The sequence below is a fragment of the Ornithodoros turicata genome, chromosome 7 (genome assembly GCF_037126465.1).
Source record: "Ornithodoros turicata isolate Travis chromosome 7, ASM3712646v1, whole genome shotgun sequence".
NCBI lineage: Eukaryota > Metazoa > Arthropoda > Arachnida > Ixodida > Argasidae > Ornithodoros > Ornithodoros turicata.
In genome coordinates this window covers 46,196,910-46,224,791 of record NC_088207.1, presented here as the reverse complement: position 1 = coordinate 46,224,791, position 27,882 = coordinate 46,196,910, and the positions used below count along the sequence as shown (strand labels likewise).

Here is a 27,882-nt window from a genome sequence, read left to right as displayed (position 1 = left end):
AAAGAGGAAAGTGTTCTCCTGCACCCACCTTCCAACACCTGCATAGATACAAACATACATTATACCAATGTAAATAAAGGGGTTGTGTTGATAGACCTGGTGGTTACGATGTTTTCATTGTCATCATGCATGCTTGTGTCTGATCAAAAGTTGACTGCGCTGAAAAGACAGAGCTTTTGTTAAAAACCTTACACCACTTGTTTTTCTTTGGTTTGTCTTTCCCGGGAATAGGAAGCCGCCACAGCAGAGGCTAACCTTTCCCTACTACTTTTTAATATAATAAACATATCCAGCGATCATGTAAAGGTGTATGCTGGCCGATATCACATGGATGTGATGCTGTTATCTCAATGATACATGCGAAGGCAGCACACCAGCATACATCTTTACAGAATCACCACAAACACAAACAAAGGTCGCGAGGATAACCGCAGCTGAGGGTAATGCCGAGACAACAGCTCGTGGCAAGGCGGACACCCCCGCAACACAAGTGGGACAGTCCAAGCACACTTTCCCTTGATTTCTCCTGAGCACTCCTAGGGTGGCTCTCTTCCAGCTCCGCAGCTTGGAGGCGCGTTCAGGTTAACTCTGCTTCAAGCTGTACTATAGAATTTCAATGCAACGTCTGCACCGTGTTGCGTTGAAGCGTTTCATGCAAAACTAATATGCACCTCTGTTTCTATCTGCTATGAAAAATCTTTTATTCTTCTGTTTCCTCTGTAGCCAGATATTTTAAATATTTGGCATCAACTAGTGACAACAACTAGTATCAACAAAATTGTACAGCCTTTGAAAAATAGTATTCACAAACATAACGGTCAGAAACAGTCCAGGTTTCCTCCTTTGTTGGCAATGAACAAAAAAAAAATAAATTATCGGCACTTAGTTCAAAAAGGTATGTAACAATGTCCGTATCAACTACAATGTTGGTTTAGCCGAATAAGGCCAATTAATTTAGGTCTCGTCATACTTGTTGCATCCACCAAAGCCTTGAGTCCAATATCTTCCAACAAAGTTTGCTGAAGAAATGTAACTTCCAGTACTCCAGTAGTGCCCAGAATCTCTATAAAAAAAAGTTAAAAATACACGACTATCCTTGACTTTGCTGACCAAGAGCGAGGGAGGCTCCGCCCCCAAATGGCGCGCCAATGGGAGGACTCGGGAGGCGGAGCGCTGCGGCCTCTGCTCTTGCCTAATAGATGGCGCATCGGTAGCGCTCGGATTGGGATATGTGAGCCGCTGTCTTCTGCTTCTTCCGGTAGAGCTACGACCTTGAAGCCTCTGCTCTCGCGTAAGAGATGGCGCTACATTGGCGCTCGGTAAGGGCACGTGTGGTCGTCCCAACTTTGAGCCTCGACCTTGAGACTGGCCGGTAACCTAAATTCCGATGACGCGGCGATTGCAAACCATAGTGCGTAGTTTTGACGATTATGCTTCATGGATGTATTATTTTGGCCAGTTCGACGTTTATGAAAACGGAAAGAAATGAAATAAATCATTTAAAATAATTGTACTGTGTGCTTCTCTTTTTTTCTTTTTGTAAGTAGTTACGCAAGTGTACTGCGTAGTTTTGACGATTATGCTTCATGGATGTGTCATTACATTACCAAATTTTTGGCCAGTTCGACGTTTCGCTCCGCTCTTCATTTAAAATAATTGTACTGTGTTTTTCTTTCTTTTTTTTTTCTTTTTGTAAGTAGTTACGCAAGTGTACTGCGTAGTTTTGACGATTATGCTTCATGGATGTGTCATTACATTACCACATTTTTGGCCAGTTCGACGTTTCGCTCCGCTCTTCATTTAAAATAATTGTACTGTGTTTTTCTTTCTTTTTTTCTTTTTGTAAGTAGTTACGCAAGTATACTGCGTAGTTTTGACGATTATGCTTCATGGATGTGCCATTACATTACCAAATTTTTGGCCAGTTCGACGTTTCGCTCCGCTCTTATGCGTGAACATTGTCTCAGCTCATGAAAAAGGAAAGAAATGTTGCTGCTTTTGTTCTACTCCTCACACTGAAATAAATCATTTAAAATAATTGTACTGTGTGCTTCTTTTTTTTTCTTTTTGTAAGTAGTTACGCAAGTGTACTGCGTAGTTTTGACGATTATGCTTCATGGATGTGTCATTACATTACCAAATTTTTGGCCAGTTCGACGTTTCGCTCCGCTCTTATGCGTGAATATTGTCTCAGCTCATGAAAAAGGAAAGAAACGTTGCTGCTTTTGTTCTACTCCTCACAATGAAATAAATCATTTAAAATAATTGTACTGTGTGTGCCTCTCTTTCTTTTTTGCTATTTATTTGCATTAACTGCTAAACCTGCGTAAGTTGTTACGGAAGTATGCAAAAAGTAAAGAAATGTTGCTGCTTGTTCTACTCCTCGTACAGAAATAAATAATTTGAAATAATTGTACTGTGTCTGTTTCTTTTTCTTCCTTCTTTTTTGTAAGTAGTTACGGAAGTACGCCAAGTTACCAACGCCTTTTTTTTTCTCTTTTTCTTCCCTGTTGTCCGCGCACCGACATGTTGCACCGACATGCTGCGCACCGACATGCACCGAAATGTCCGTGCACCGTAATGTTCGTCGCCCGGTTGTAATGAAAATGCTGCTCTTGCCCTTCGGAGATAATGATTGAAGCGAAAAGAAACAAACCACAAAGAGTAGGTAGTTAAACGTCCGTTTATTGACTAGCAGCTTGGGCACATCCATGTCTTAATGTTGTTACTTGCTACTGTACAATGAAACTGGTATTTTGCAGGGGGAAAGCCACACCGCCATGAGGGACGTTAAAACCCAGGGGTAGTGGGTGTTGGTATCCGAACCCGGGATGCAAAAGAATTATGGGCGTCGGCATTACCTGCACTGGGAAAGGTGCGGTGGCCAAACTTACAATGACGGGAACGTTGTTTGTATTGCTTAGAGTCGCCGTAACAGCTGGAGCCGCGCTTGACGCGTTTGGTCGCGAGTAAGGTGAGACCTGCTGCATCCGATGTCTTCGTGCTGTTTGTACCCGTCGAACTGCCTGCGCGTTCGAACCTGGGCGTGCAGAAACCGTTACAGCTGTAGTCGCGGCGTTGGTCTGTGGCAGAGAAGGACCCGCACGCTCTGATGGTTGAAAAATAGGAATGATGTGAGATGCCGGCGGTCAGATTTGCTTACTGAACAATTGAACAAACAAATAGCGACGAAAATGAAAAACATACCTGTAGTACCGACGACGCCTGCCATGGAAGTTGGCACACGTGGTATGACAGCCGTAATAGTACGCCTGTGGCTAGGTACAGCACTGTGTCGTCGTTGAGAGCGTGCTGGATGATGGCCCAAGTTCTGGTTGCGAGAGACGGGACGTGTTTGGTATCGGAGCCCCTCTGTTCCCGAGAAGACGCGACTTTTTGCTGTACCAACACACTCCAAGAAGTTGATGAACGGGTCAAGTCCCATCCTCTGAACATGCCTCCGCCACAGCTGTTCGTCCAAATAGCGTTGAATGTCTTTCCTTTGAGGGCCTCCACGATGAAGCGACCGTTTAAGTACGCGCCAGGTGGACTCTATGGTCTGCGTATGAACCTCACGATTCGGTCCTGTAACGAACTCAACCCGGTGATTGACAACTTTGTGGGTGTAGTACTTCCGCCTCCCACGTCGTCTCCATTGCTCAGGGTTTTCACCTAGAGTTTCGAGGTTTCTGTAGCCACCCCAGCAGTCCGTGATTATGGTTGTCCCTCTCTTGATGTAGCGTCTGATAAGCGGTATAAGGGTGGCTTTGTCCCGCTTGTTGTTAGGACAAACTACAACCCTCAGCTTGCCTCCTTTGCGCTTGGCGTTTGGGTTGACTTCCCTTTCTACCATGCCCAGAACCCAATGACCTTTCCTGACACGACCTCTGTGGTACTTCCGCTTGCCGAAGAGACTTTCGTCGATTTCTACGATCTTTCCCCTTCCACCAATTTTACCTTCTGCTGCAATCTGTCTTTGAATGGCCACGGACACGACGGATCGGCACAAGGACAGCCAGCGAACGATCGTCCGATCCGCTATTTTTCTGGCAGTTCTCGAACACTCCAGGGTTAAATACTTGTACGTGTGCCGGTCATGAGCGAAGATATGCATCAGCTTCAGGGCGAGTCTCAGTGGAATCTTATACTTCCTGAACATGGAATCATGAAAGACAGATTCCCCCCAGTTGTGGCCGTGGTTCCTGCACCTCCATCTTGCCGTACCCGTAGCCGGGCTGAACAGCGTCGCAGGACGATTGCATAGTCTGCAACGCATGTTGCTACGCAGTGCACCTTGCTCCATGAGCCATCTGATGACCTCAGGTTGACCTAATGCAAATAAATTTGCAATTTCATAAAAATGCAATTTCATAAAAACCGGGAGGAATAGATGAGTATCACTCAACAATATCAGTGACCATTTTCACGTCTTTTCATTTAAGAAATTATGAAACTGATTATCTTACTTTGGGCAGCGATATCCTGCAGCACGTCTGATCTGATCTCTTCGGATGAAACATGTTCCAAGACAAGAGTGACACTATATACGGTCACGTACGGTCTTTATAGTGCATACCCAGACGGAGTCTTCGACCTCTTCGGGAGGACGCTTGAAAGAAAGCGTCCTCCCGAAGAGGTCGAAGACTCCGGCTGAGAAGACACCGGAGACATTCGGTTTTCTTGTGCACAATGGTCAATGTCGGCATGTAGTCCAGACAGTATACAAATGGGTGAAAGAAAAAGAGAGCAATGAAGGAAGGTTCCTAAACGGTCTTACCCCTTTAGGAACCTACTGTCTGGACTACATGCCCACATTTACCATTGTGCACAAAGAAACCAAGTACGAAGGGAGTCGTCGGCATACGAAGAACTAGGGCGTAAGTTAAAAAGAAAGAAGGAAAAAATATACCGTATTTTCCGGTGTATAACGCACGCGTAATACAGCAAAAAAAAGTGCTCGGAAGAAGTCCTGCGCGTTATCTAACGGTGCGCGTAACACGCGGAAATATTTTCCTGCAGAGTTCCTTTTCAGGACGGTGCCGTACTAGCGTCTTCAAGGGTGTGCTGTGAGTTTCTCACAAATCTCTTACGGTCAGTTGACAAAACCGGCGAAAGGGCACTGGACTTCATAAACGGTTAAAAGTGTGTGAGATCTGGTTGAACTGAACTCACCAACAAAGAATATAAAACGCTGCTCAGTTTTGTAAACGCACTGGCCGCATTTGTTTTTGAATTGGGTTTTTCATGTTCTTGGACTTCGCGCATGGCATGATTGAGAAGTGACGCGAAACGGAAAGCGGAGAGAAGACTGAAGTATACTATGACACCGACTCTGTTGCATCGGTGTGTTTCAAATAAAGCATATCCATCAATGATACACCGCCTTCTTTTATTGTGCATGCTGGTGGCAGTAAACTTGTAGCAGCATTGCGGTGCGCGTCATGCACTCGTGCGCGTTATACATCGAACGTTTTCCAAATTCGGCCCATTGCAACCGGTAAGCATTGTTGCTTGAACGTATATTGTTGGAAACAAACTCAGAAAACAAAGTGTTTTCTTTTACTTTTTCCGGTTTCAACTCCGATGTCAACTGCGTATTTAGAGATCTTTGGCCGTGATACATGGATCGAAGCGCTTTTTATTGCGTCTTGTCAGAGGATAATAAATATATGCGGTCATAAGAACATTTTTAAAATCGAACCTTGTACTGCTTCTTGAAGCTGCTTCTTCTCGGTAAAGTAACCGAAATATCTTTAGGATTGTAGACAAGACAAGAGTATGGACTTTGCGACAGGTCATTACCACATGGCTGTCGCGCGTAGTTACTTTTCCGGAAAATTTTAAAGTGGATACAGGGAAACACGCACACACACACACATATATACAAAACAACACAAAGTTTAATCAGCGTATCTTAGTAACTCTTCGTCCCAGAATGGTGAGGACGCTATCGTTCGATAGTACGAAAAAGACCTTTCATGTGGCAATACCCAATATTGCAGATGGATCCAGGACAATTGCTCACCGGACAATTGCTCACCGGACAGTTGCTCACCGGACAATTGCTCACTGGACAATTGCTCACCACAGAACCGCTGAAGCCGGACAATTGCTCACCGCCGCTTTCACCGCACTTATATGTAACTTTATTTCGCGGTTTTATGTGATGTGATTTTATTTATCGTTTATGGTGCTCATAGACTTGACTTTTTATTTGTTAGTTGAACTTGGATGTACCTCGAAATAAAGTGATCGAAATCCTCATTTCAAAACAAACTACTGTAAATAAATGTTATCTGGCTATACAATGCACAGTTGCGCGCGGGAAACTGCCAACAGCGAACTTAGACTAACCTGGACATAGCGGTGCAAACACTGAACTTGGACAAACCTAATAATAAACTGACCACCGTACTGTTCAGTCGTCTCCGCCCTACTAAGCCTAACGGTAGCTAAAATGTGGCTTTTGTTCGCTAAACCGACTTGGACAGATATAGAAAATTCGTTAATTTTAGTGGTTAAATGATGATGTGATTTTAATCTTCCCCGTCTCGTGCCTTGGAAGATCCTGGTGACGCAGGCATGAGCGTACCGAGGGGGACAAGGTCACTTTGTAAAATTGCGCACTCTTTATTCATAGGTCATGATTATTTTCTCAGAGTCATCATAATATGAACCTGTGAACACCCGCACAGTCCGCAGCGTCCTTCTCCAGGGAAGGAGGTGACGTGGTTGCACGCTTTGCCCCCCTGGAAGCACTTTGGTGCCCCCCCCCCCCCGGGAAATAATCATCTAGGAACGCCCCATGGACGCAGGTCCTGACAAAGATGATTCAGGTGTGCCTTCAAATGGACGACCTCTCGCCTCACCCTCTTCACTTGTGGATTCCTAGATCTATTTGAAGCAACTTACACAGCTAAAAAAGAAGTTCAGCTAACATAAAAAAGTCAAGCGCCAGAAACGCGAAATAAAATCACAATATAAGTGCGGTGAAAGAGGCGGTGAGCAATTGTCCGGCCTCAGCAGTTTTTGGTGAGCAATTGTCCGGTGAGCAGTTGTCCGGTGAGCAACTGTCCGGTGAGCAATTGTCCGGTGAGCAATTGTCCGCGCCCCATTGCGGATGTGCCTCGTTTCTTTCTAAGCGTTAGATCGTGCAGGGTAAACAAAATTTCAACATATGTATGACAACACTAATCTTATAAATACGACTTAATTTACACAAAAAATGGATGAAACAAAGTCCACTTGAATCAGAAGCAGACAAAGGGTGGGGGGGAGGGGGAACTGCAGCAGCGGCGGGTTCCGAAAAAAATGATCCCGCGTCCGAAGAGAGGCTCGATAGCTAAATGGTACTTAATTAAGTATCTTTGCTTGAACTGATTTTACTTTAAGTACTGTCGGAAGAAAACGGGTTTGTGTCCCTTAACTCAGACAACAGTCAGTGCCACAGGCTGCTCTGCACCGGGTTCCGGAAAGAATGCACAAGCACTGGGCTTAGACTATGGCCCCTGGTTGTAGAGGGCTGAAATAATGGTTCGGCGGGGTTCTATGCTTCCAAAAATACAGGAGCGGCATTGTGGATAGCTCATGAAACAGAACACCAGGAATGGGCAGTATTTAGACACTTTGTATTTAAAATATAAATACATGTATTTAAAATACGTATTTAAATACAGGCAAGAAAAATGTATTTATATTTAAATACTGTTTTAGGCGTATTTATATTTAAAATACGCTTAAGTACACATATCTCATCCTCCCATATTTGTGTGCTTCTCTCGAGTTCCACATTGCAGCCTCCAGCGGTGAAGGGTATCCTGGTTAGAGGCTACAGGTCACTCATTCCGTGTGTTCAGGGATTTCCGCCCGTCTAGAAAACAGCACAATGTGCGAATGAGGGCATCGCCACCCCCGTTGCTTAAGTCTTGGAAGCGAGAAGAGAAATTAGAACTCCAATTTGGGAAAGTCTGTATGATTGTCTGTGTGTTCTGAGAACACACAGACAACGTGACAAGATTAAGAAGCAATTCTCCAAGGCCCTGATACCTTCTGCATATTTCCGGCAGATAGGTTAGAAAAATGCAGCGAACAACATGTCTCACGTTAGCGTGGGCGTAGGAATAAATTGTCCCGGGTTGCGGAGCATTTTGGAAAATGAAATGTTTGGGCGTACTTTTAGCAATGCGCTCAAGCAGTATCAGCCACGAGGAGGAGAGTGGAGTTAAACGTCTAACTTTACTTTCAAAGCTCGTGCAAACGCAGTTTCAGCACTTAATGCAAATAAATAGAAAAAAAAAAAAGCACACCATCAGATCGCTTTCTGGGTGCGAAAAAGTGGATTAGGATGACGAATGTGTTTATGGGCGAGCGGATTACACAGAGTGAAACATCAACCCTCCAAGCGAACGAATAAAACAATCGATCAAACGACCGCTGCCGTCTCGATCAAACGGTGTTTGATCAAATGCCTTTCGACCAAATGTCCCGCGTTCGATCAAACGGCTTTCGACCAAACGACGTTCGATCAAATGTCCCGGAACCCTTACAAAAAGGAAACACACACACACAGCACAATTATTTTCTTCCGTAACTACTTACAAAAAGGGGAAGAAACAAGGAATACAGAGTATAATTATTTCAAAGGATTTAGTTCAGTTTGAGGAGTAGAACAAGCAGCAACATTTCTTTCCTTTTTACATACTTCGTAACTACTTACAAAAAGAAAGAAAAAGACACACAAACAGTACAATTATTTTAAATGATTTATTTAAGTGCGAGGTGTAGAACAAAAGCAGCAACATTTCTTCTTTTTCACGAGTTGAGGCAATGTTCACGCATAAGAGCGGAGCGAAGCGTCGAACTGGCCAAAAATTTGGTAATGTAATGACACATCCATGAAGCATAATCGTCAAAACTACGCAGTATACTTGCGTAACTACTTACGAAAAGGAAAAAAAAAAAAACACACACAGTACAACTATTTTAAATGATTTATTTCAGTGCGAGGAGTAGAACAAAAGCAGCAACATTTCTTTCCGTTTTCATAAACGTCGAGCTGGCCCAAATAATACATCCATGAAGCATAATCGTCAAAACTACGCACTATGGTTTGCAATCGCCGCGTCATCGGAATTTAGGTTACCGGCCAGTCTCAAGGTCGAGGCTCAAAGTTGGGACGACCCCACGTGCCCTTACCGAGCGCCAATGTAGCGCCATCTCTTACGCGAGAGCAGAGGCTTCAAGGTCGTAGCTCTTCCGGAAGAAGCAGACGACAGCGGCTCACATATCCCGATCCGAGCGCTACCGATGCGCCATCTATTAGGCAAGAGCAGAGGCCGCAGCGCTCCGCCTCCCGAGGCCTCCTATTGGCGCGCCATTTGGGGGCGGAGCCTCCCTCGCTCTTGGTCAGCAAAGTCAAGGATAGTCAAGTACACATGTGTCTTTAATTTATTCTATCTATCTACATACAGCATCCAAATAATGTAAAAGCTTAGAATTTATTTTGTGTGTATATTTTATATAATACTCATTGCCTTCAGCTGCCGATATGCAGTGATTTTTCCAGACTCCTGCCATCATCCTCAAACCATTATCGTCTAGCACTTTATCTCTCGTGCTGGCATCAAAATAAGTTTGCTTCTGAGCCTTGCCAACAGCTAGTACATTCTATATGCCCTCTCTTCTTTACTCCCAGAAGTAAATATTATATACTGTGAGCAGGCACTGTTCTTGTGTATCCCACTGGTATAACAAACAAGAGACTGCCCCTCTACTGGGAACCATTTGGCCTTGTACGCACATAGATGTGTCACACACTTGGGGCCAAGTGGTAGTGACCAAGATTTACATACCTGAATGGAATTTGGCGACAAAAATGCCTCTATTTCAAGATCTATAGCTTTCAGGACTTTAAGATGTCTCTTGAGATCACCATCTGCATAACTTCATTGGTTCCTGAAAATAAATACAATAGAAATTCTGTTAGTTACGTTAAAGATGCAGCTGAATGGCATTGAGAATTCCATGTACCCTGCCACCATGTTGCTGGCATTCCGGTCGGGTTTGAACACACAACCTTCGGATCAGTGGGATGATACAGTACCAAATGATTCATCAAGGCTGGTGGTTGCAGATGCGCATGGTTACAAATGCAGAACAGTGGAGGTGTATGGGGTGTGCAGAGAACAGACATTCTGCCATAGTTTATCCATTCCTGGACACCCCTTTTGTGTCAGCTGAGTACATCTGCTCACCACCATTTCAACAAAGGCTACCACGTTACAACCTGAACCGTAAAAAAATTTGCTTTGATGCAACCTCACTCATCCTTTGATGGGACTTTGAGGAGGTTGCCAGGAGCAGGCGCCTGCTCCTCAGACGCTTCCTGCACCTTCTGCTGATTCGCTAGTTTTTCGTGCGTCAAACACCATGCAGTGAAACACCATTTGAACAACCTTTTCTATAATCTTATGCCAAAACACCATCTTATACAGTCCAAGTAACTGCCAGTTTAACTCCAGTGTGACAGAAATTGCGGGCCTAGAAAAAAAGTTCTCGATGGCTGAAACAGTCGCCACAGCTGGTGAGGAAGCAACAACATTCTCGTCGTCGCCACTGACGTCGTTCGAGCCTCCCACTGCTAAAAACCAAGAACTTTACAAGCAATTTCATCACCTATCAATGCAACACGAAATCCAGTGCATGTCACCATTGTTGTACATACTGCTTGCAACAAGGTCATCTGGAATCGCCTGTCAGTAGTTCTGCAGCCCACATTTACTTGATTGTCATCGGAAACGCTGTCCCACTATTGTATTTAAAGAAGGACCATATGCTTCACCCGTTTGTTACTCAACATAAATGCTCTTGCAACTCCTGGAGACCCGAGATGAGATAAACAACGAGGAGCTGATTCCAGACAACCGTGTCGGAAGCGGTACATATCGAAACATACGTTGCAGGAGATTGCCATCAGAGGTCCTCAACCAACACAGCTCCAGCAGCGTTGCTGCCATCGACGTCCATGAAGCTTTGTATAATAAAAAAACCCTAACAGGACAGGTACCATCTGCTATAGTAGCTTCCTTAACAGGGTTCCTCGAATCTCCAAGGGTGTGCAGTGCTGGCAGCAGTTACGCTGCAGATAGCTTCGTTTTCGTAGAACAACGTAAGACGACGTAGAAGTAGAGATTGGTACAGAAATTTCAGACCTTCTATAATCCCCCACCCCATCGGACGTTTTTGATGACGCTCTCTCTGGCACTGCTGATACTGTTAGTGACGCTGCTGAAGGAGGAAAGCGTCCACATCATGATTCTAGACCGCCAACGCAGTACAGCTGTCGTCCGCTAGGTAGAACATTTGCCACAATAACGTTTTTCCCGCTTGACGTAGAGGACAACTATTAACTACTCTTACTGACCCCATTTAGAAATAAACGTTGGAACGTGTTTTGGAGCACAGTGGTCGAGAACACACATGGGGGTACAGTGATGTGTTATGTGCGCTCCGCGATACTACACTTACCTTCAATAATTTGGTGCGCGCGAAGATCCCTCAGGTATTGCTGAACTGGGTATTCTTTGATGAAGCCATAACCACCCAACATTTGCAACGCCTGGTTTGTTATCTGTAATAAACATACACAGCAACACCTTAATGCTCACCCCCACTGATACCCAGTCATTCATAAAGACAAAAAAAAAAAAAAAAAGCACACGCACCGCTTCCTTTGCCGCGTAAAATACTGCACCCTCTAGAACAGTAGCCATACCTTAAATCCAGCATCCGTTCCATACATCTTGGCCATGGCACACAAGGTGGTCTGCTCAGGTAGGTTATCATCAATAGATGCAGCCGCTTTTCGCACTATTAAGCGTGACGTCTGCAGGGCAGTAGCCATCTTGGCCAAGTTGAACTGGTGGTTCTAAAAGTAAAGCCGAAGGTTCAGTCAAATTGAACGCGACTTCAATATGCTGTATGTAAGTAGGTCAGCTGTCTGTGCAGCTACCCGCCTTCCCTCTCTCCCCTATTGCCCATGGAGCAACTTCTTTGGTTCCTCTCCCAAATAAATGGGTACCATTTCAAGGGGTACCTCATCACGTGGTTACTCCAAACTTTACCCTCTCCCATGTGCAGAGACAAACTGTCAACATCTGAAGCTGCACTCCCTGACATAAATTGCAGAGGCTGAATTTTTACACACCAAGGCCACGAAGACACAGACATGCATTCATTCTGCAGCCTGCCATGGTTTGTTCATCTGCGTGTGAATGCGACCATGTCTTATCTTGTTTTCATGAACAAAGCCTTGGTATGCTGCACTCTCTCTTGTGCCGTGTAGGTGCATGGTGAGTGGCAGCCAACAAGCTGCACCACTGGGCACAATTCTGTTCTTGCATGGGCAATCAAAAGGAGCTTCAACGTAACAAATGCAATAAAGTTTGCATGTCTCGACGTTTGCCAAAAGGTTATGATATCTGCTTGTTTACTGTAAGAGTTTGCAAAATCAAGAGCAGAAGGTTTCATTGACGGATGCAAGTGTACCCTACCACAAAGAAGAATTTTTTTACTAGTAAATGTAGACAGTTCCATGTTGCTATACTTTGATTGACATCCCTGATGGCTAGCCAATCTGCAAGTTGGCTGCCCATTCAGAATTGCATTGGCTTATTTGGTGAGCTTAAGCATTCTTTCAGAAAGGCGTATTACCTCTCAAGAATTAGTATTTTCAACACACATGAAGTAGATGGTTTACTTTCAGCCATGTGAAAATATAGTAAACTCCACTGAAGACGAACATGGAGGGATGTCAGAAATTTGTTCGGCTTGTCAGGAGCTCAGCTTAACAGAAGCGTCCAAAATATCACGGTAGGTATGTCTGAATTATCAGTTATTGGTAAACCAAAACCAAACCAATTGGTACACTGATATTAGTATTGGTATCCTTCTGCGTGGCCGTGCACATATCGCTTTTCCTTTCGGCATAACGTCGTCATCATGACAGCACGCTTTTAGCAATGCCAAACTTCTGTCCAATGTCTGTCTTCTACAGTTTACTGTCATTTACTTGCGACAATATTTCAACATTCGTTTTAAGCGGAAGGGACGAACTTGTCTGTTTTGACACCATGGTAGAGTGTTGCAACTAATTAGCATAAACACCATAAAATCACGGAACTAAAATATGTTGAAAACTTTGGCGCAGCCGTTTGACTGTAGCCCCAAGGAACCCGATCCCTAGAACTGTAAGAGCCACCTGACTATGGCGAGATGGCATTTCTTACTGTGCGTGCACAACTCCTACGGTCCCCACATGTAACGGCAAACACCTGCTGTGAAAGTACGTCGCAGTTTCAGTAGTCTGACCAGCTGAGTGAAGTGGTCCATAATAGGCTACTTTTTTCAATTAGTCTAGAGGAAACAGACCAAACACGAGCATGCATTTTGTTAGCATACCTGAGAATTCGGCTTAAGGCAGTTCGGCTTAACGGACTTATACTGTGCCCCAAATCCAAAACATACACGACTGTTCGAATTTCAAAAGTAATTGCATATATATTGTATTATTGTTCCAATATGTGGCAGTACTGTAAGTGGTTCATACTGTATATATATATATGGTGTGGTGTTGCATTGCATTGGCATGATGCATGAAGACCAGCTATCCTTCTTAGTAGTTAAAACATTTCAGGTCACAGATACATGTACTGACTGAAGTAAATGAAATAGATCATGGACACACCTGAAACTCTGCAAGTGGCTTGCCAAATTGTTTCCGGACCTTGAGATGCTCGACGGCAATGTTGATGCTAGCAGCAGCAGCACCCATTGAGCAAGAGGCTAAGAAACAAATGCAGAATTTACAGATTAGTGCCTGCAGTTAAGAGTGACTACTCAAAATGGCCCACAGTCCAAGGACCATCAGCTTCACAAACAATGCAGTTCAAGTCTGCTACCACTGACCTCTGTACTACATGAACTGTGCGGACATCAGTACCCTCATCAAAGGAAAGAAGTGAAGCCATTTCCTAGTTACAGAAGTTTCCTCCAATTGGTCAACAATACAGCGATGTAATCTTAGTGTGTCTGCCCAGGAGAAATGGTAAAGTTTGGAGAAGCCACGTGACAAAGTGTCTGTCACTCTGGCATTTGACTTTGTGTTCTTTTCTAGTCTTCTACAGTAAAAAGCTTCTGTTTTGATTTCTCTGATTCTCTGTCTCTGAAGGGTAGCGTACCCATCGCAGTCTCCTCATGCACAAGAGAGAAACTGATGTTCTGAGGCTAGAACAACATAGAAGGGACATATACATGCTCATGCTTCCTCATGCATACTTCCTCATTCATGTTTCATACCGAGGGAACAGACAATTACAATTCCATCGGACACATCTATCAAGAGGGTTGGTGTCTTACAAGCCCAGCAATGTCCAGCCCACATAGTATAGAGGTCAGTAACTGTTACATAGGGTTCTTCGTTTTCGGGTTAAACCCCGATTTTTCACGACAGTTCCCCCCGAACAAGTTTTCAAGAACTCTGGTAAAACCCGGTATCTACCCGAAATCCTCGCAGTCCTGCAACTTGTCGTTCTAGCTAAACCGTTAAAAAAGTGAATCATAATATCAGCAAAGAGAGCTATTTGTGACAACCTATTTGTCCTCCCATTATAATCCCCTCCTGCAGGAGTGAAAGACGAGCTCTTGTGGAGCTCGGGCAAGTGTTCGACTACCACAGTCATTCACTGCCCCAGTTCCGAGCGGAAATATAAAGATTCCTGTGTCTCGTCCCAGTGTCACAGCAGTGGCTTGTTTCATATGCCTTTTGTTTCACCCGAAAATTCCCCGATGACATATCAGACAGAGATTGTAGCGCCCGATTTCTCCCCGAATTCTCGTGTGTAAATAGCACCCGATTTTTACCCCCCCGAATTTGAAAAATCATAAAACCCGAAAACGAAGAACCCTACTGTTACATAATTAAAATTAAAATTGGTTGGTATGATTTCGTAAGCAATAAACACCCAAGGGCAAAAATCTATACGTGATTGAGCTGTCTTTTCATTCATGCTTTTCTAGCTGGCACTGTTTCTTTAATGACTTCACTGCTGCCTCCTCATGTTTTTTTCCAAGCGTACAGTGTGATTACAACAGTACATTTAAAGGGACTTTTACACACGAAGTTATAGCAGCAGATGTACCACGCTTATATAGTTACAAGGACAGATATGTCAGAGGTACAGATGCAAGTTACACAAAAGTAAATAGAAGAAACATTGCGGCTTCAAGGTTACCATTGTGAAAGAACGTACATACAAATACAAATGTGTTAACTTACCAATGTTTACTCGTCCTCCGTTGAGGCCATGCATGGCAAACGTGAAGCCTTTACCTTCTTCACCAAGACGGTGTGATACAGGGACACGGCAATCTTCAAAGATCACCATTCGAGTTGGCTGTGTGTTCCATCCAAGCTAAGCACGAGTACAAACAATGTCTTGTATAGCCATAGCCATATAGCCAGAAAAGATCAAAACAGTGCTCTACATCCTCTGAATAGCATGCCACATTCTTCTCTAAGTAGTCCGTACAAGTTGGCAACATCTTGTTTACACTTAAAAATGCACGTACTATTGTCTACGGCTCAGCTGATGAAAAGCAAAACTGTTTACACCAATCATCCTGGTGACCTATTTAGTGCAGCGAAGCACAGCAGCATAATACAAAAATGTGTGTAAATGTTATATTACAAAGTAGAGATACTGTCTCCAAAGCTGCGAGGCATTTGCGAAATTTAGTTTTTAAATAGTTCGTCTACCCACTGTAGGGAATTGTATTTCAATGTACAGTACGGTCTGTTCAGTTTGCCGAGGCCAGACCCAGGCTTAGTTCAGACTCAGTAGTCAGGTATGGTTAGGCCAGTCCATGACTCCGCTTGAAGCCGAGCACAAGGTTCTGAAAGATATGGGCCTCATTGCCAATTTCTTCCTCACAAAAGCTCTATAATCTATGTAAGAGACAAAAGGGGGAAAAAAATATCTGTGCTTGTAAAAAAAAAAAGAGACTTAACTCCCAGAAGTTAGCTTATTATTTGTCCAATTCTTTATCTTGTTTTGAGTTCAAATAAATAAGTGCAGTCCCTTCCAATTTGATTACAAAGATGCCAAGGAACGGCCAAGTCATCATCGCCGAAACTATGCAACAGCCGCAATGTCTGCGCTCAATTACTTGAGTGCCTTCCTAACATATAGTGTCCCTGTTTGCATGAAAGAAACTGTGCAGTCTTTCATTAGCAAATAAATTTGAAAAGGAACATTGCTACCATCTTGCCCTTTCAGCTCGCGAACTATATCCACTGCAAATTTTAAGCTTTCCCCGGCATTTATTTGACATTATTCATGGTCACATTTTGCAACTTTTCACAGTTCAAACAGTTTTTTATCATTTGACATGATGGAACACACAGAAGACAGATGGACACGGACAGCATACCACTTCTTGTTAAGAGATATTAAATCATTGTCAGGGATGCATTAAAACTCTTAGCAATCACTGTATGTCCTCAGCTCGGCCACGATAAAAAAGTGTATTGTGCAGATGAGGGGAGACTGGGCATCTTTGGTGCACAGTGATAACCCAAAAGGGGGCATACACAGTATGTTATTTTTTATCTGGAACAGACTTTTTCATAAAAAGTGAAGTCACCTTCTTCTCCTTCTTTCCAAAGCTGAGACCAGGAGTGCCTTTTTCAACAACAACGGTAGAGATGCCCTTGGGGCCTCGTCCTCCGGTGCGACACATGACAACATACACGTCACTGTCTCCAGAACCACTGATGAAAGCCTTACTGCCATTGAGAATGTAATCATCACCATCACGCTTTGCAGTTGTGGCAAGAGAAGCAGCATCACTGCCAGCGCCTGTAAAAACATTCACAAGTTGTTATATTTAGCAGCGGGACAGGAACTGCAACTAAAGCAGAATGACAGAAAGTTATTCGGCATGAGACATAAGTGTCATACCTACTTTTAATATTCAAATGCTCTCAAATTTCTTTTTTTTTACTGCTGTGTCCCCAATGTTCCACCCTGTTGTGTATGCTCTACAATAAGCTTTACCATGTTTTGGTAAAGTGTTCAACTGTAATTTTATGCACATAGCTAGCAAAATTTGCAGTGTGTTTTAGTTGCCACACGGTGCATTAGCCCATATGGAGCACTGAAAATAATGCTTAAAACTGTTTTTGGTGTGGCTCAGCATCTTGCGACTCTCAGAGCTGCAGAAGTCCTTCCCTATTAAGAACCCTATCACAGAAAAACTGTTCACTTCGACAATCTCAAAGTAGTTATGCGCTAAGACTGACTGCCCGACTTATTCTGAAACAAGTTAGAGACAACAATGCCAAGAAAGACTGCTTTGCACACATGTTTGCAAACATAACCACAACAAGAGGAGCTGTTTAGGCTTGTATCCCACCGAGGGCAGTTCACTTAGTACCTGCATGCATGATATAGAAATGTAACCAGGAAAAGCACAGACTGTTTATCTTTTATTTACACTTACATCAACCCCACTGCTAACATCAACCTTTCTCTGAAGGTGTCCGTTTGATCATTTAAAAGCTTTCATTTTCAGTCCCTTTGTAGACCGCCGACTCTTCCGTCGTTCTTCAAGGTGCTTCCTCTTTTCTTCCTCCCACCTCTGTTGATTCGGAGTCTTGCGCAGATCAAATGTCATGGCTCTGTTTCCGCCAGCGCCACTACAGGCCAGTTCGCTACCAGCCTCACTCTGTAACCTCTGTTCAAGTGTCAATTTCCTGGCATGCTTTTCCTTCTGCACAACCTTTCCAGACTTCTGAAGACTACCATCGAACTGAATGCCACTCTTCAGCTCGTACATTCGAGGCTGCTTTGCACCACCCGACTTGCTGTCCCTCGCTTGCCGCGTTACGTCGGCAGTAGATCGGTCGTCGTCGGACGAACTCTCTTCAGTGGAATCTGCAGGTTTTTCCTCCTCAACTGGAGTGAACAGATCCATAACCCCTATGGGCTCGACAGCTTCTTTCTGCTGTCTCCTAATTTTCTGCTTTTCAAAGTTAGAAACAACTGGCTTGAGCAACCTAAATTCCTCACTGGACGGATCGATCTCAAAGTCCTTGTTCTCAAACATGGCTTTGAATCGTGTGTCATGCAGCAAGCCTGTGGCTGACTTTGCTTTCTTTTTCTGCTTTGCATTATCAGGTTCGAATTCTTCGGCTTCTTGCAATTTCTGTGCCAGGCTTCTGTTGACAGCAGGCAGCTTAGATGCACTCTTGACTCTGTTCACTCTAGCAGCTTCTATAGTTTCCTTTATCTTCTTCTTCTTATACTCATCATAGCTGAATGGCTGCACCAGTGCTTTAGCTTTATGGTACAACCTGATGTCGATGAAGTAACCATGCATGTACGCCCGAAGCAGGTTTGTGCCAATCAGATGCCCCAACCCCAAACTCTCCAACTCTTGACGTGTCAAAAACTTATAATCGTCATACGTAGTGTCATGATGAGTTTCCTCTAACTCTTCCGTGAGGTTATCCAGGAACGAACACCACTTCGGAGCTGGTCCAAGGCTGGGAATGAAGTACGAAAGCATTTTTGTGTCCTCGTTGGCAAGAAACATGAGGCCAGAGTTACCAACAAGGCACAAGTCATTTAGATCCGCGGGTGCGGTGATTGATGTGAATGCTTTGCCAGAGACCCTGTCCCACAGTTTGACAACTTTTGAGTCCATGCTAAGCACGATGTCTGCTTCTGGATGAAACCTCAAACGTTTTATTGGGAGGCCATAGAAGTGGTCTTTCACCAAAAGAGGCTTATCAGACCTAATGTCAAAGAGAAGTGACTGTCCAGTCCCCATCCCGACACCTAACATGAGCGCGTCACGAAATTCTAACGCCGTAACCGAAGGCATTCCAACGACCTCTGTATCTTCTGTCACACTATTTAGCGCACACTCAAGAACACCGACCCTAGTCCTACATCTAGGATCGAACGCTTCCACTTTCCCCTCTTCTGTGCCGAAAACAATTAAATTGTGATATGGATTCACTCGGCACACATTAACTGACGACGCCTCGGTGACCAGGGGCGCATAAAACTGACCCAAGTCCAAATTCAGTCGGTACACTTCAGGCCCGTCTGCGGCGAAATACATTTCGCACGTAGCCGGGAGGTAAGCCATATCTCGGCCAAACTTGGGTATCCGAAGTCTGTGGTAACGCCCGTAGTTTGCGTGGAACTCGACATAGCGATCGCACTGAAGAAACACAATCTTGGAATAGTCGTCGCTTAACACCTCGAAGGTAACTGCTTCCGAGTCGAAGCACCTCTCGAACTTCATCGATAGTTGGGATACTTCGAAACAACGTACACGTGGCTTGTAGATGCCCGTGGCAAGAATGTACTGGCCGTCTTTCGACATCTTCACGCAGTTGCTTACTGTAGGCATATCAAAGTCTTGGATGAGCTCTATGCGATGCCTGATGTCCGAGTGCTTTTTTGCCAGCATGCGCTTTTTCCGGTCGGAGAGCCATTCTGGCAATGACCTCCCAACGCTAAGATTGTAGATCTTAACGTTATTCGTGTCCGACACTTGCATGATTAAGCTTTAAAAACTTCAAACACACACCGAAAAACCTTTTACACCACACGATGCAAACATGGCCGCTGAGATGGGCTCGTCTTGTCTTGGCTCACGCAAAGCGTGGGTGCTGTCGATGACAATACGACGCGACCCTTTTGATATTTTGTTAAATACCACGTTGTGATTAGACGTGTAAGATAAAACCCTTCAACACGACGAAGTTATGCTTTTTTGACGTATACATCAGCTGCATCAGCTAGCTTGCCTCATCCTACTTTGTTCAAAAGCAGTTGTCATTGTCAACAGTGACAAGCAGCGGGAAAACCGAAACTACAGATCTTGATTGCCTGTTCGTCGTCACGTCGCCACCGAAGCGTTGACGAAATGAACGGAGGCAGTACTCTCAAGGGTATCGGTGCATTTCCATTGCACCGGTGCCACCGATCCATAGAATGCCAGATGAATGTAGTAGTTTCTGGACACATAGACCCGCAGACTTCGAAAACATTGTCAAACACGTGACCATAAAATCGTCCGCATCCATGACCCCATGATCGGTGGACAACTGTTCGTAAACAACGTGATTACTGTTTTTCTGCTTCGTCTCGGGTCGGCTTTGGGCATCAGTTTTACACGATATTGTTGCAGTAAAACAATTAATTTCGCAAATGAGGCTGCAGTACTGCTGGCCACTCACAACGACGGCAATGACGTGATAACGACTCTGGTGCTACCTGCTAAGACCACTCTGCTCATGCGATGAACCGGGACCTCGATGGAACAAGCTACTATCTTGAGTAAGAAGCACCGTGTAATTTACATCCGCAAAGTATCTTCATTTGATGATTCTATACTGGCGGGAAAATGTTCGTCAGCGGCAGGACAGAATGTGAACCAAGTCACATGACAAGATGGTAGCTGTCACATTATCGGAGGGGGCCAATGAGGCTGCAGTCACCTACATTCAAAACCGAAACATGAAAGCCAACGGTGACAACCTCGAATCCTCCACTTACTTTTGTCTGCTTGTGAGCAAGCAATTGCTTTTTTCCCATTTATTATTATTATTTTTTTTTTTTGCAAGGAGTTTTTGACCACATTTCATCACGCATGCAGAAGCACACTGCCTACAGCCAACTCAACACTGGGTGCACGAAGCCGTGATTTATCCAGACGTGTAAAGACATGTAAAGCACAAGCTCTTTTGCAGTGCTCCACACATGGAGAATATCCAAACAAATTGTTTGTTCAATCTAACCCTCTTTAATTTTGTAAACCTTTAATTTAACCCTCCTTCGCACTCCTGTGCCACTTGACAGCTATCGTTTTTCATGGGAGCATATCGTACTAGTAGTTCTTTAGGGGCTGGGACACCTTCATAGACGTGGTTCATTACATCATGGTCGCATTGTACTGTATGCCAGAATACCGACGACGAAAGAATTATTATTCTATGTGTCGTATTTATCGAGATACAAGCCCTCGAACATACTCCCGAGCAAAGCGCAGATGTCCGAGAGCTCAGAGTTGCATCCATTCCCATTGGCAGCTGTAAGCATGTGACTTTCTTGTGTCCTGCCTGCGGCGAGGGCTGTGGTGTCAGAGCCGCAAGAGTTTCGGTATTCGCGGTACCCATTTTCTCCGCTTCTATTACCCTCTGCGCTGTGAAACTTTCAACGCAAGTTCACATCGGTAACCTCTTTTACGTTTATCTGGGATAACCTGGGATGACCTGTCGCAACCCCTTGTAAGGCTTGGTGAGGGATCACAATGGGACCTCCTCTGAAGACAAATTCGAATATAATTCTCATCTGTGCGACATTGTATGCTGGAGATGAAGGAAAAACAGAATATCTCTAGCACATATGAGAAATATTTTTACAGAACTAAAAGTAAAAACGTGCCGAAATACCTGGTTCTGTCAAGCAGTAGGAAGCAAATTTTTCCATTGTGCAAAGTTGTGGCAACCATCTTTGCTTCTGCTCGTCGTTACCGAAGGCATCGATCATGTATATTGCCATGCTGAAATTCAACAGATTTGTATCATGCTATAGAGTCATCGTTGGTGAAGCTCTGATGCTCAGTTACACCTGCATGCTGCATGCACGCAGGAATTGTGGAGGGGACACATTCATTACCAGCCTTTATGTGAAGACTAGCCATGGCAGCGTAATTGTCAACGTGCCTGCTCACTTGCATTACATGTGTAGGCTTCAAACGAGAAGGATTTATTTGTTTTGCATCACACACACACACACACACATATATATATATATATATATATATATAGTTGAAATAAATGGGAGACAGAAGACGAAAGTAGGGGAAGTAACAAAAAAGGGGTTTATTAAAACTTAAAAATCATGAAAGTTAGGGAGAATGTCTACGTTACGGCGGAAGCTCCGCCTTCTTCGGGACAAAAGAGCTAAATGTGGCCACGAGGCTGATAAGGGGCTTGAGAATGACGTGATCGGTTGGGGGAAATTCCCGCCACCTGGCGGTTGTCAATTGGGGAAATTCCAGAGCGTTTCTGTGTCAGGTCCAGGAGTGGGGTCATCGTCCTTGTGGGTCAGTGGGGACCTTGATCTGGCTGAAACGAGAAAAGGCAACAGGGTCTTATCTAGGTTGTTAGACTTCTTATTGTTGACAGCATGCCAGGGTCCTCGTTAATGGCCGATCGGAATTTGTAAATTAGGTAAGATTCCCGTTGTTCCCGGGAGCGGTCGGAGGTAAAGTTCGACTGGAGAATAAAAACTGAGGCTTCGTTGATTGAATGTTCTGGTTGTTTGAAATGGCGTGAGACTGGGAGATTAGGTTTCTTGGTAACATCCGATCGGTGATTGTTGAATCTAATTCGGAAAGAAGTTTTTGTCTGACCCACGTATTGGGCCCGGCATGTGTGTAACACCGATCGGATGTTACCAAGAAACCTAATCTCCCAGTCTCACGCCATTTCAAACAACCAGAACATTCAATCAACGAAGCCTCAGTTTTTATTCTCCAGTTGAATTTTACCTCCGACCGCTCCCGGGAACAACGGGAATCTTACCTAATTTACAAATTCCGATCGGCCATTAACGAGGACCCTGGCATGCTGTCAACAATAAGAAGTCTAACAACCTAGATAAGACCCTGTTGCCTTTTCTCGTTTCAGCCAGATCAAGGTCCCCACTGACCCACAAGGACGATGACCCCACTCCTGGACCTGACACAGAAACGCTCTGGAATTTCCCCAATTGACAACCGCCAGGTGGCGGGAATTTCCCCCAACCGATCACGTCATTCTCAAGCCCCTTATCAGCCTCGTGGCCACATTTAGCTCTTTTGTCCCGAAGAAGGCGGAGCTTCCGCCGTAACGTAGACATTCTCCCTAACTTTCATGATTTTTAAGTTTTAATAAACCCCTTTTTTGTTACTTCCCCTACTTTCGTCTTCTGTCTCCCATTTATTTCAACTATAATTACGTAGCCGTCCGATCCAACTCCAACTTTTCAAGATATATATATATATATATATATATATATATATATATAAGAGTAGGTTAACTTAGAGCGTTGCTTCACGTGATCATCTTCTCTTCGTTGCTCTTTGAGAAGTGTCAGTTTCCTCTCTCTCTCTCTTCCGTAGCATGGTTGCCAACAGCCATTCTATCGGACGGCTACTATGAGCGTGACTATGCCGTGAAACTGAGTCTTGTCTTTTACCTGTACATGTTTGCAGATATGAACCCTCCACCAAAAGCTTGGTGGCAATGTACCAACATATACGTGCACAGGGCTTTAGGTTCTCACGGTACCAGTAGTTCATCCACGCTACTAGACATTTATGCCACAAAGTGGGGGACAGTGCAAGGGGGAATCTAACAGCCGCACTGTTTTCACATCAACCATAAGCATAACATTGTAAATATGTGTATCGTTGTCTCATCACTTGAACACTGGAGGTCAGAGTTTCATATGTAACAGATTGAGAGCATAAACAACATTTAACCAGCCATTACTAACAATCCATTGTTGTGGGAGAATTCAGTCGTGCCTCATTATTATGGACACGAGCAGTCCGTATGAGCGAGTATTAGACAAAACAAATCAAATTTATTGAGGAAGGAAGATAGTTCCCATGCATAACACTGGGCAAGTCAAAGCAGACAAAATCTGGGCAACAAGAAGTGTGTGCGGTGCTGGTTGCCAAAGCCTTAAAAAAGAATAAATGCTGTTTGCAGCACCTCACCAGCCATGACAGCTGTGATGGTGATCTTGAGACGCCTGTGCAATTCAATCTCATTTAAATGCTCACCTCTGTCACTGGAACATCTCCTTCAGAACCCAATGCGCTTCTTGTCTTGTTCTCAAAAAAAGTTCTTATGTTGCACGCTTGCAAAATTCTTGCAAAATTATGGACAAAGTTCCCTCGATACTTATGCCGTCTACAGTAACAAGACATAAATGCATAGGGCTCTTCAGAGTCCCTACATTAACAAGACATAAATACACTGAAAAAGTCTGGTCCCCATAAAAATGGTCTACATTTAGAGTCGTCCATATTAACGAGGCACGACTGTACACACCATCTAAGAATTCCTAGAATTGTATACTTACTTATGAATACTAATGTATGCAGTTGTACTAACACAGCCTTCTGAAAGGGCTTCAAAAATGACAGATGCGTCTACCCTAGACAGTCCCGAACCACCATATTGGTCTGATATGTAGACTCCACCAAAGCCAAGCTCTGCTGCTTTCCTCATTGCTTCGACAGGGAAGTATTCCTGCAATTCAAATTTATGGAGTGCAACTAAGAACTGGCACTCAAACACAGGTGTACCAAACACAATTACGCTTATGTTCATAAGATTATCCCTTTTGTAAGCCAAATTTTGAGGTTCCTCTCAGGCTTCTTTGGATGCTTCACATATTGTTTAAAATAAAATGAAACGAAATGAATGAAAATAAGGACCTACAAATATTATGGGAAAAATCTGGCTACTTTCTAGCTCACTGTAAGGCTGCTGAATATTTTACTCGCGAGAAGTATCAAAAAATTAACGTAGGAAAATGTGGCTATGTGAAGGGAGCAGCCCTTCCCAGAATTAACATTTAACATGAACACGATGCCCAGCAAACCTGCTAAATTAGGTCTTTGAACTCGCCCGTTAATAGTTAGCTTCAAAAAATGAACTACCTGGTGCCAGTAGGCATGTTTACCAAAGTCATAATTCGTTTTATTTGCGGCTGAACAGGGATTAAACATCCTTTTCAGGGATAACCCGCAAGAGAAAATCATAGTTTGCACAACAGTGATCCGTTCACAAATGTGAACGACAGCTCCTGAATATTAAAAATCCTAGGTTAGAATGGAAAGTTGATTAATACAACAGAGGGCACTGTTTATGTCTTACACTTCTCATTTTCCCTGCTAACTCGCGTGAATTCGAAACTATAGTTCTCACCCTGGAAAAGCGGAATTTGCACTAGCAGCTCCACAATAATAAGAAAGGATGCAAAATCAAGGGCTTTCAAGGACTGTGGAAACTTCCAGGGATTTCCAGACCTTGAAAACTGCCTTTTTGATTTCCAGGGTATTCCAGCTACGGTATTGAAGGGTTTCAAGGACCAGTGGGAACCATGGAAAATGAGTAATATCATACCTTTTCATCCCACTCCTGCATGAAAGGAAGCATCTCTTTCTGGGCAAACTCAGACGCCATCTTTTGCATCTGGATCTGCTCTTCAGTAAGCCCAATTGTTGCTGTCAGAGATAATACTGTTGCTATATGCATCGTATGTATTCACTCGGGAACATCATAATGGTATTGAACCCAAAAATACTAAAAACGAATTGAGATAATCATTTGTGATAAGCCAAAACTCTGACTCAATTTTTAATTCAATTTTTTAATGTCACAGCTGAAGCTTTTTTTCTTTTGTACTGGACTTTGAGTGCGTGTTGGTATAAAAACAAGCACCACAAAACTTTTATACAGTACACTATTACTTTTTTCCTTCACAAGGTTTTTCACTTAACATGGCACAAAACTATTAAAAACCTGTACTAATGGAACAAGATGGGGTAGTTGGCACGTACTGTGAAATTTTTGCGGCAGAACAGAAAGATAGTATCAAAAATCTAATTGTCTGAGACTCACGAGAACCACACTGAACTGAGCACTGCCCAGCAATCATGCCTCTCAAGACACCGTTTTCACAATCTTTCCCTGCTGTCACCGTTGCACTAGGTAACAGATTTTGCGGTGGATTTGAGTAAATCCTACATGCGCTTTCCGTGTCTGGCAGGACTTTAACTTTAACAAACAATTAAATAAATTTACTTTAACATTTGATGAAATTACTTATAGTACATAACAAAAGTACATAACCAAATACCATTAACCCGACAACACAAGTGGAATTTTAAACAGATTTTTATGACACATTAGGCGAAACAACCTGTGTCTGCAAACTCTACCAGGAGGGCATTTAATGTGTAACATAGGGTGGTAGAGAAGGAGAATTTTCATTAGCATCTTGCGCAATATTCTCAGTCGAATTCATGAGCAATTCACGACTAGGACACCTGCCTCAATATGAATAACGCCACCAAAAAATGTCATTTCTGGGGAGAATTTTGTGTACTCAGGTTGCCTTGTTTTGGAATCGCACTTACATAGTAACTTATACAGGGGCCCATGCGGCATTTGCCCAAAGATTTTACCACCTATGCCCACAACTATTTCGAACACATATGTACGAATGGAATGCTGGTATTAGCAAACACAGCAAGTGTGGTTTGTTCCTTTGCGAGGCGACACATTAGAGTCTTCTACTTTTCTTCAATAACTATACCTATACACCAGCTAGTGGTTATTTTGATTAGGCTTGCCTGGAGTTACCTGCCAAGGTAATAGCACGTGGTCTATTTATCTGTATATTGCAGCGCAGGCATACTAGCCTTTTGTCAAACTATACAAATCGTGTTGGGGCTGGGAGACGACACCTTTTCTAGCTTTTTCGTCAGGTATTGGGGGGGGGGGGAACATTAGTACTTTTGGTGGTGGCAGCAGGGTGCTGGGAACATCCCAGATTTATGGGGCCAAGTCCAAATAGTCCAGCTAGATGCCGGGATTTGATAATCTTCCTAGACCCGAGAAGGCCACTTGCCACCACAAAATATTTTATGCATGATACGCTGCACACCATGCAGAACTTGCTCCTCCACACAACTTCAGGAGCAGTTTTATTTTAATTTTATGTTTTTATAAAAAAAGGTGTAGTTTCCATGACTACAGCATTAAATGTTTTGGTTAGGAGTTTGCAAAGGGATTGTTCAGTCTACTCAGGCTAGATATCATCAACGATCACCGAGGAGCAGCTACTGCCGATAACTAATCTCTGTGCAAATTTCTCGCTACGGATTAAGAGTGATTATAACATCGCGTGTAATACAGACACTCCTGTGCAGGTACTTATCTTCGATAGCCTGCCGGTCAAAGTGAACTTGCATGCATATTGTTCCCCGTTATCCTTGAGACTTTCACACCCATCAAAAATTTTTTAAGCAGTACTGATGACTTTTCAACCTAGGTGCAATATCTTCGTAAACAATGAGAAATTAGCCGATGTGGGCTACAAACATAGACGATACAAACAGCATCTTTTTCCTGAATTGCTTGATGCAGTACCTTAATTTTGATTTTTGTGGGTCCGTACATACACAGTCGTAACCATGGGGGGGGGGGGGGGGGGGGTTCCCCCTCCCCCCAAATGGTACCTTTGGTAGCGCATTGGGGAAAACGAAACAAGGGCGAAATCCCCCTCTCCCATGCAAGGCCCCCTAGAATCCCTACCGAAATATTTTTCTGGCTATGCCGCTGCGTACATACAGCGTACGCACGTACACAGAAAAAATAATAATTTTGTTTTAAAGCGGGAAGCATGAGTGGGTACAGCTCGGAGGTTAACATCAGCATACATTTGTTTCTCAGAAAGGCACAAGTAAAAATCGAAGCAAGTAATTTAAGACAAGTGTCAATCAAAATCGCAAACGAGAACTACGTACGATCAAGCGACGTAGCGATCAGACGTGCATTCTGCGGCCTTCCAAGGTTGTGTCCATTGCAGAGTAAATGCCGCAGCTGACGAGATGCAACTCTGCGTAAAAGTGCCATTTGGACAGAGAAAACTGAAAATGCCACCGCTAACAACGTAGGAAAACTGGACTGAAAACCGTAACTGTTCGTCTCACATTTATAGGCTGCGAAGCACTGTC

The 27,882-nt window shown here is 43.8% G+C and overlaps 3 protein-coding genes across 3 annotated transcripts; all 3 read right to left on the bottom strand.

Moving 5' to 3' along the window:
- Window positions 1-684: 684 nt before the first annotated feature.
- Window positions 685-27,882, bottom strand: LOC135401293 (isobutyryl-CoA dehydrogenase, mitochondrial-like). Its single transcript, XM_064633600.1, has 11 exons — window positions 27,673-27,882; window positions 25,265-25,365; window positions 24,216-24,385; window positions 21,530-21,639; window positions 16,702-16,916; window positions 15,335-15,470; window positions 13,745-13,842; window positions 11,774-11,926; window positions 11,527-11,629; window positions 9,852-9,954; window positions 685-1,063 (listed from the first exon to the last, which is right to left on the bottom strand). Exons 1-10 carry the CDS (start codon window positions 27,779-27,781, stop codon window positions 9,902-9,904), a joined length of 1,248 nt encoding a protein of 415 aa, XP_064489670.1. The 5' UTR covers window positions 27,782-27,882; the 3' UTR covers window positions 685-1,063; window positions 9,852-9,901.
- On the bottom strand, window positions 2,317-4,393 carry LOC135400615 (uncharacterized). The gene is made up of 3 exons (XM_064632446.1): window positions 3,208-4,393; window positions 2,862-3,109; window positions 2,317-2,322 (listed from the first exon to the last, which is right to left on the bottom strand). The coding sequence occupies exons 1-3, from the start codon at window positions 4,370-4,372 to the stop codon at window positions 2,317-2,319; spliced, it is 1,419 nt and encodes a 472-aa protein (XP_064488516.1). The 5' UTR covers window positions 4,373-4,393.
- Window positions 17,533-19,784, bottom strand: LOC135401291 (nucleolar protein 10-like). Its single transcript, XM_064633596.1, has one exon. It carries the CDS (start codon window positions 19,630-19,632, stop codon window positions 17,608-17,610), a length of 2,025 nt encoding a protein of 674 aa, XP_064489666.1. The 5' UTR covers window positions 19,633-19,784; the 3' UTR covers window positions 17,533-17,607.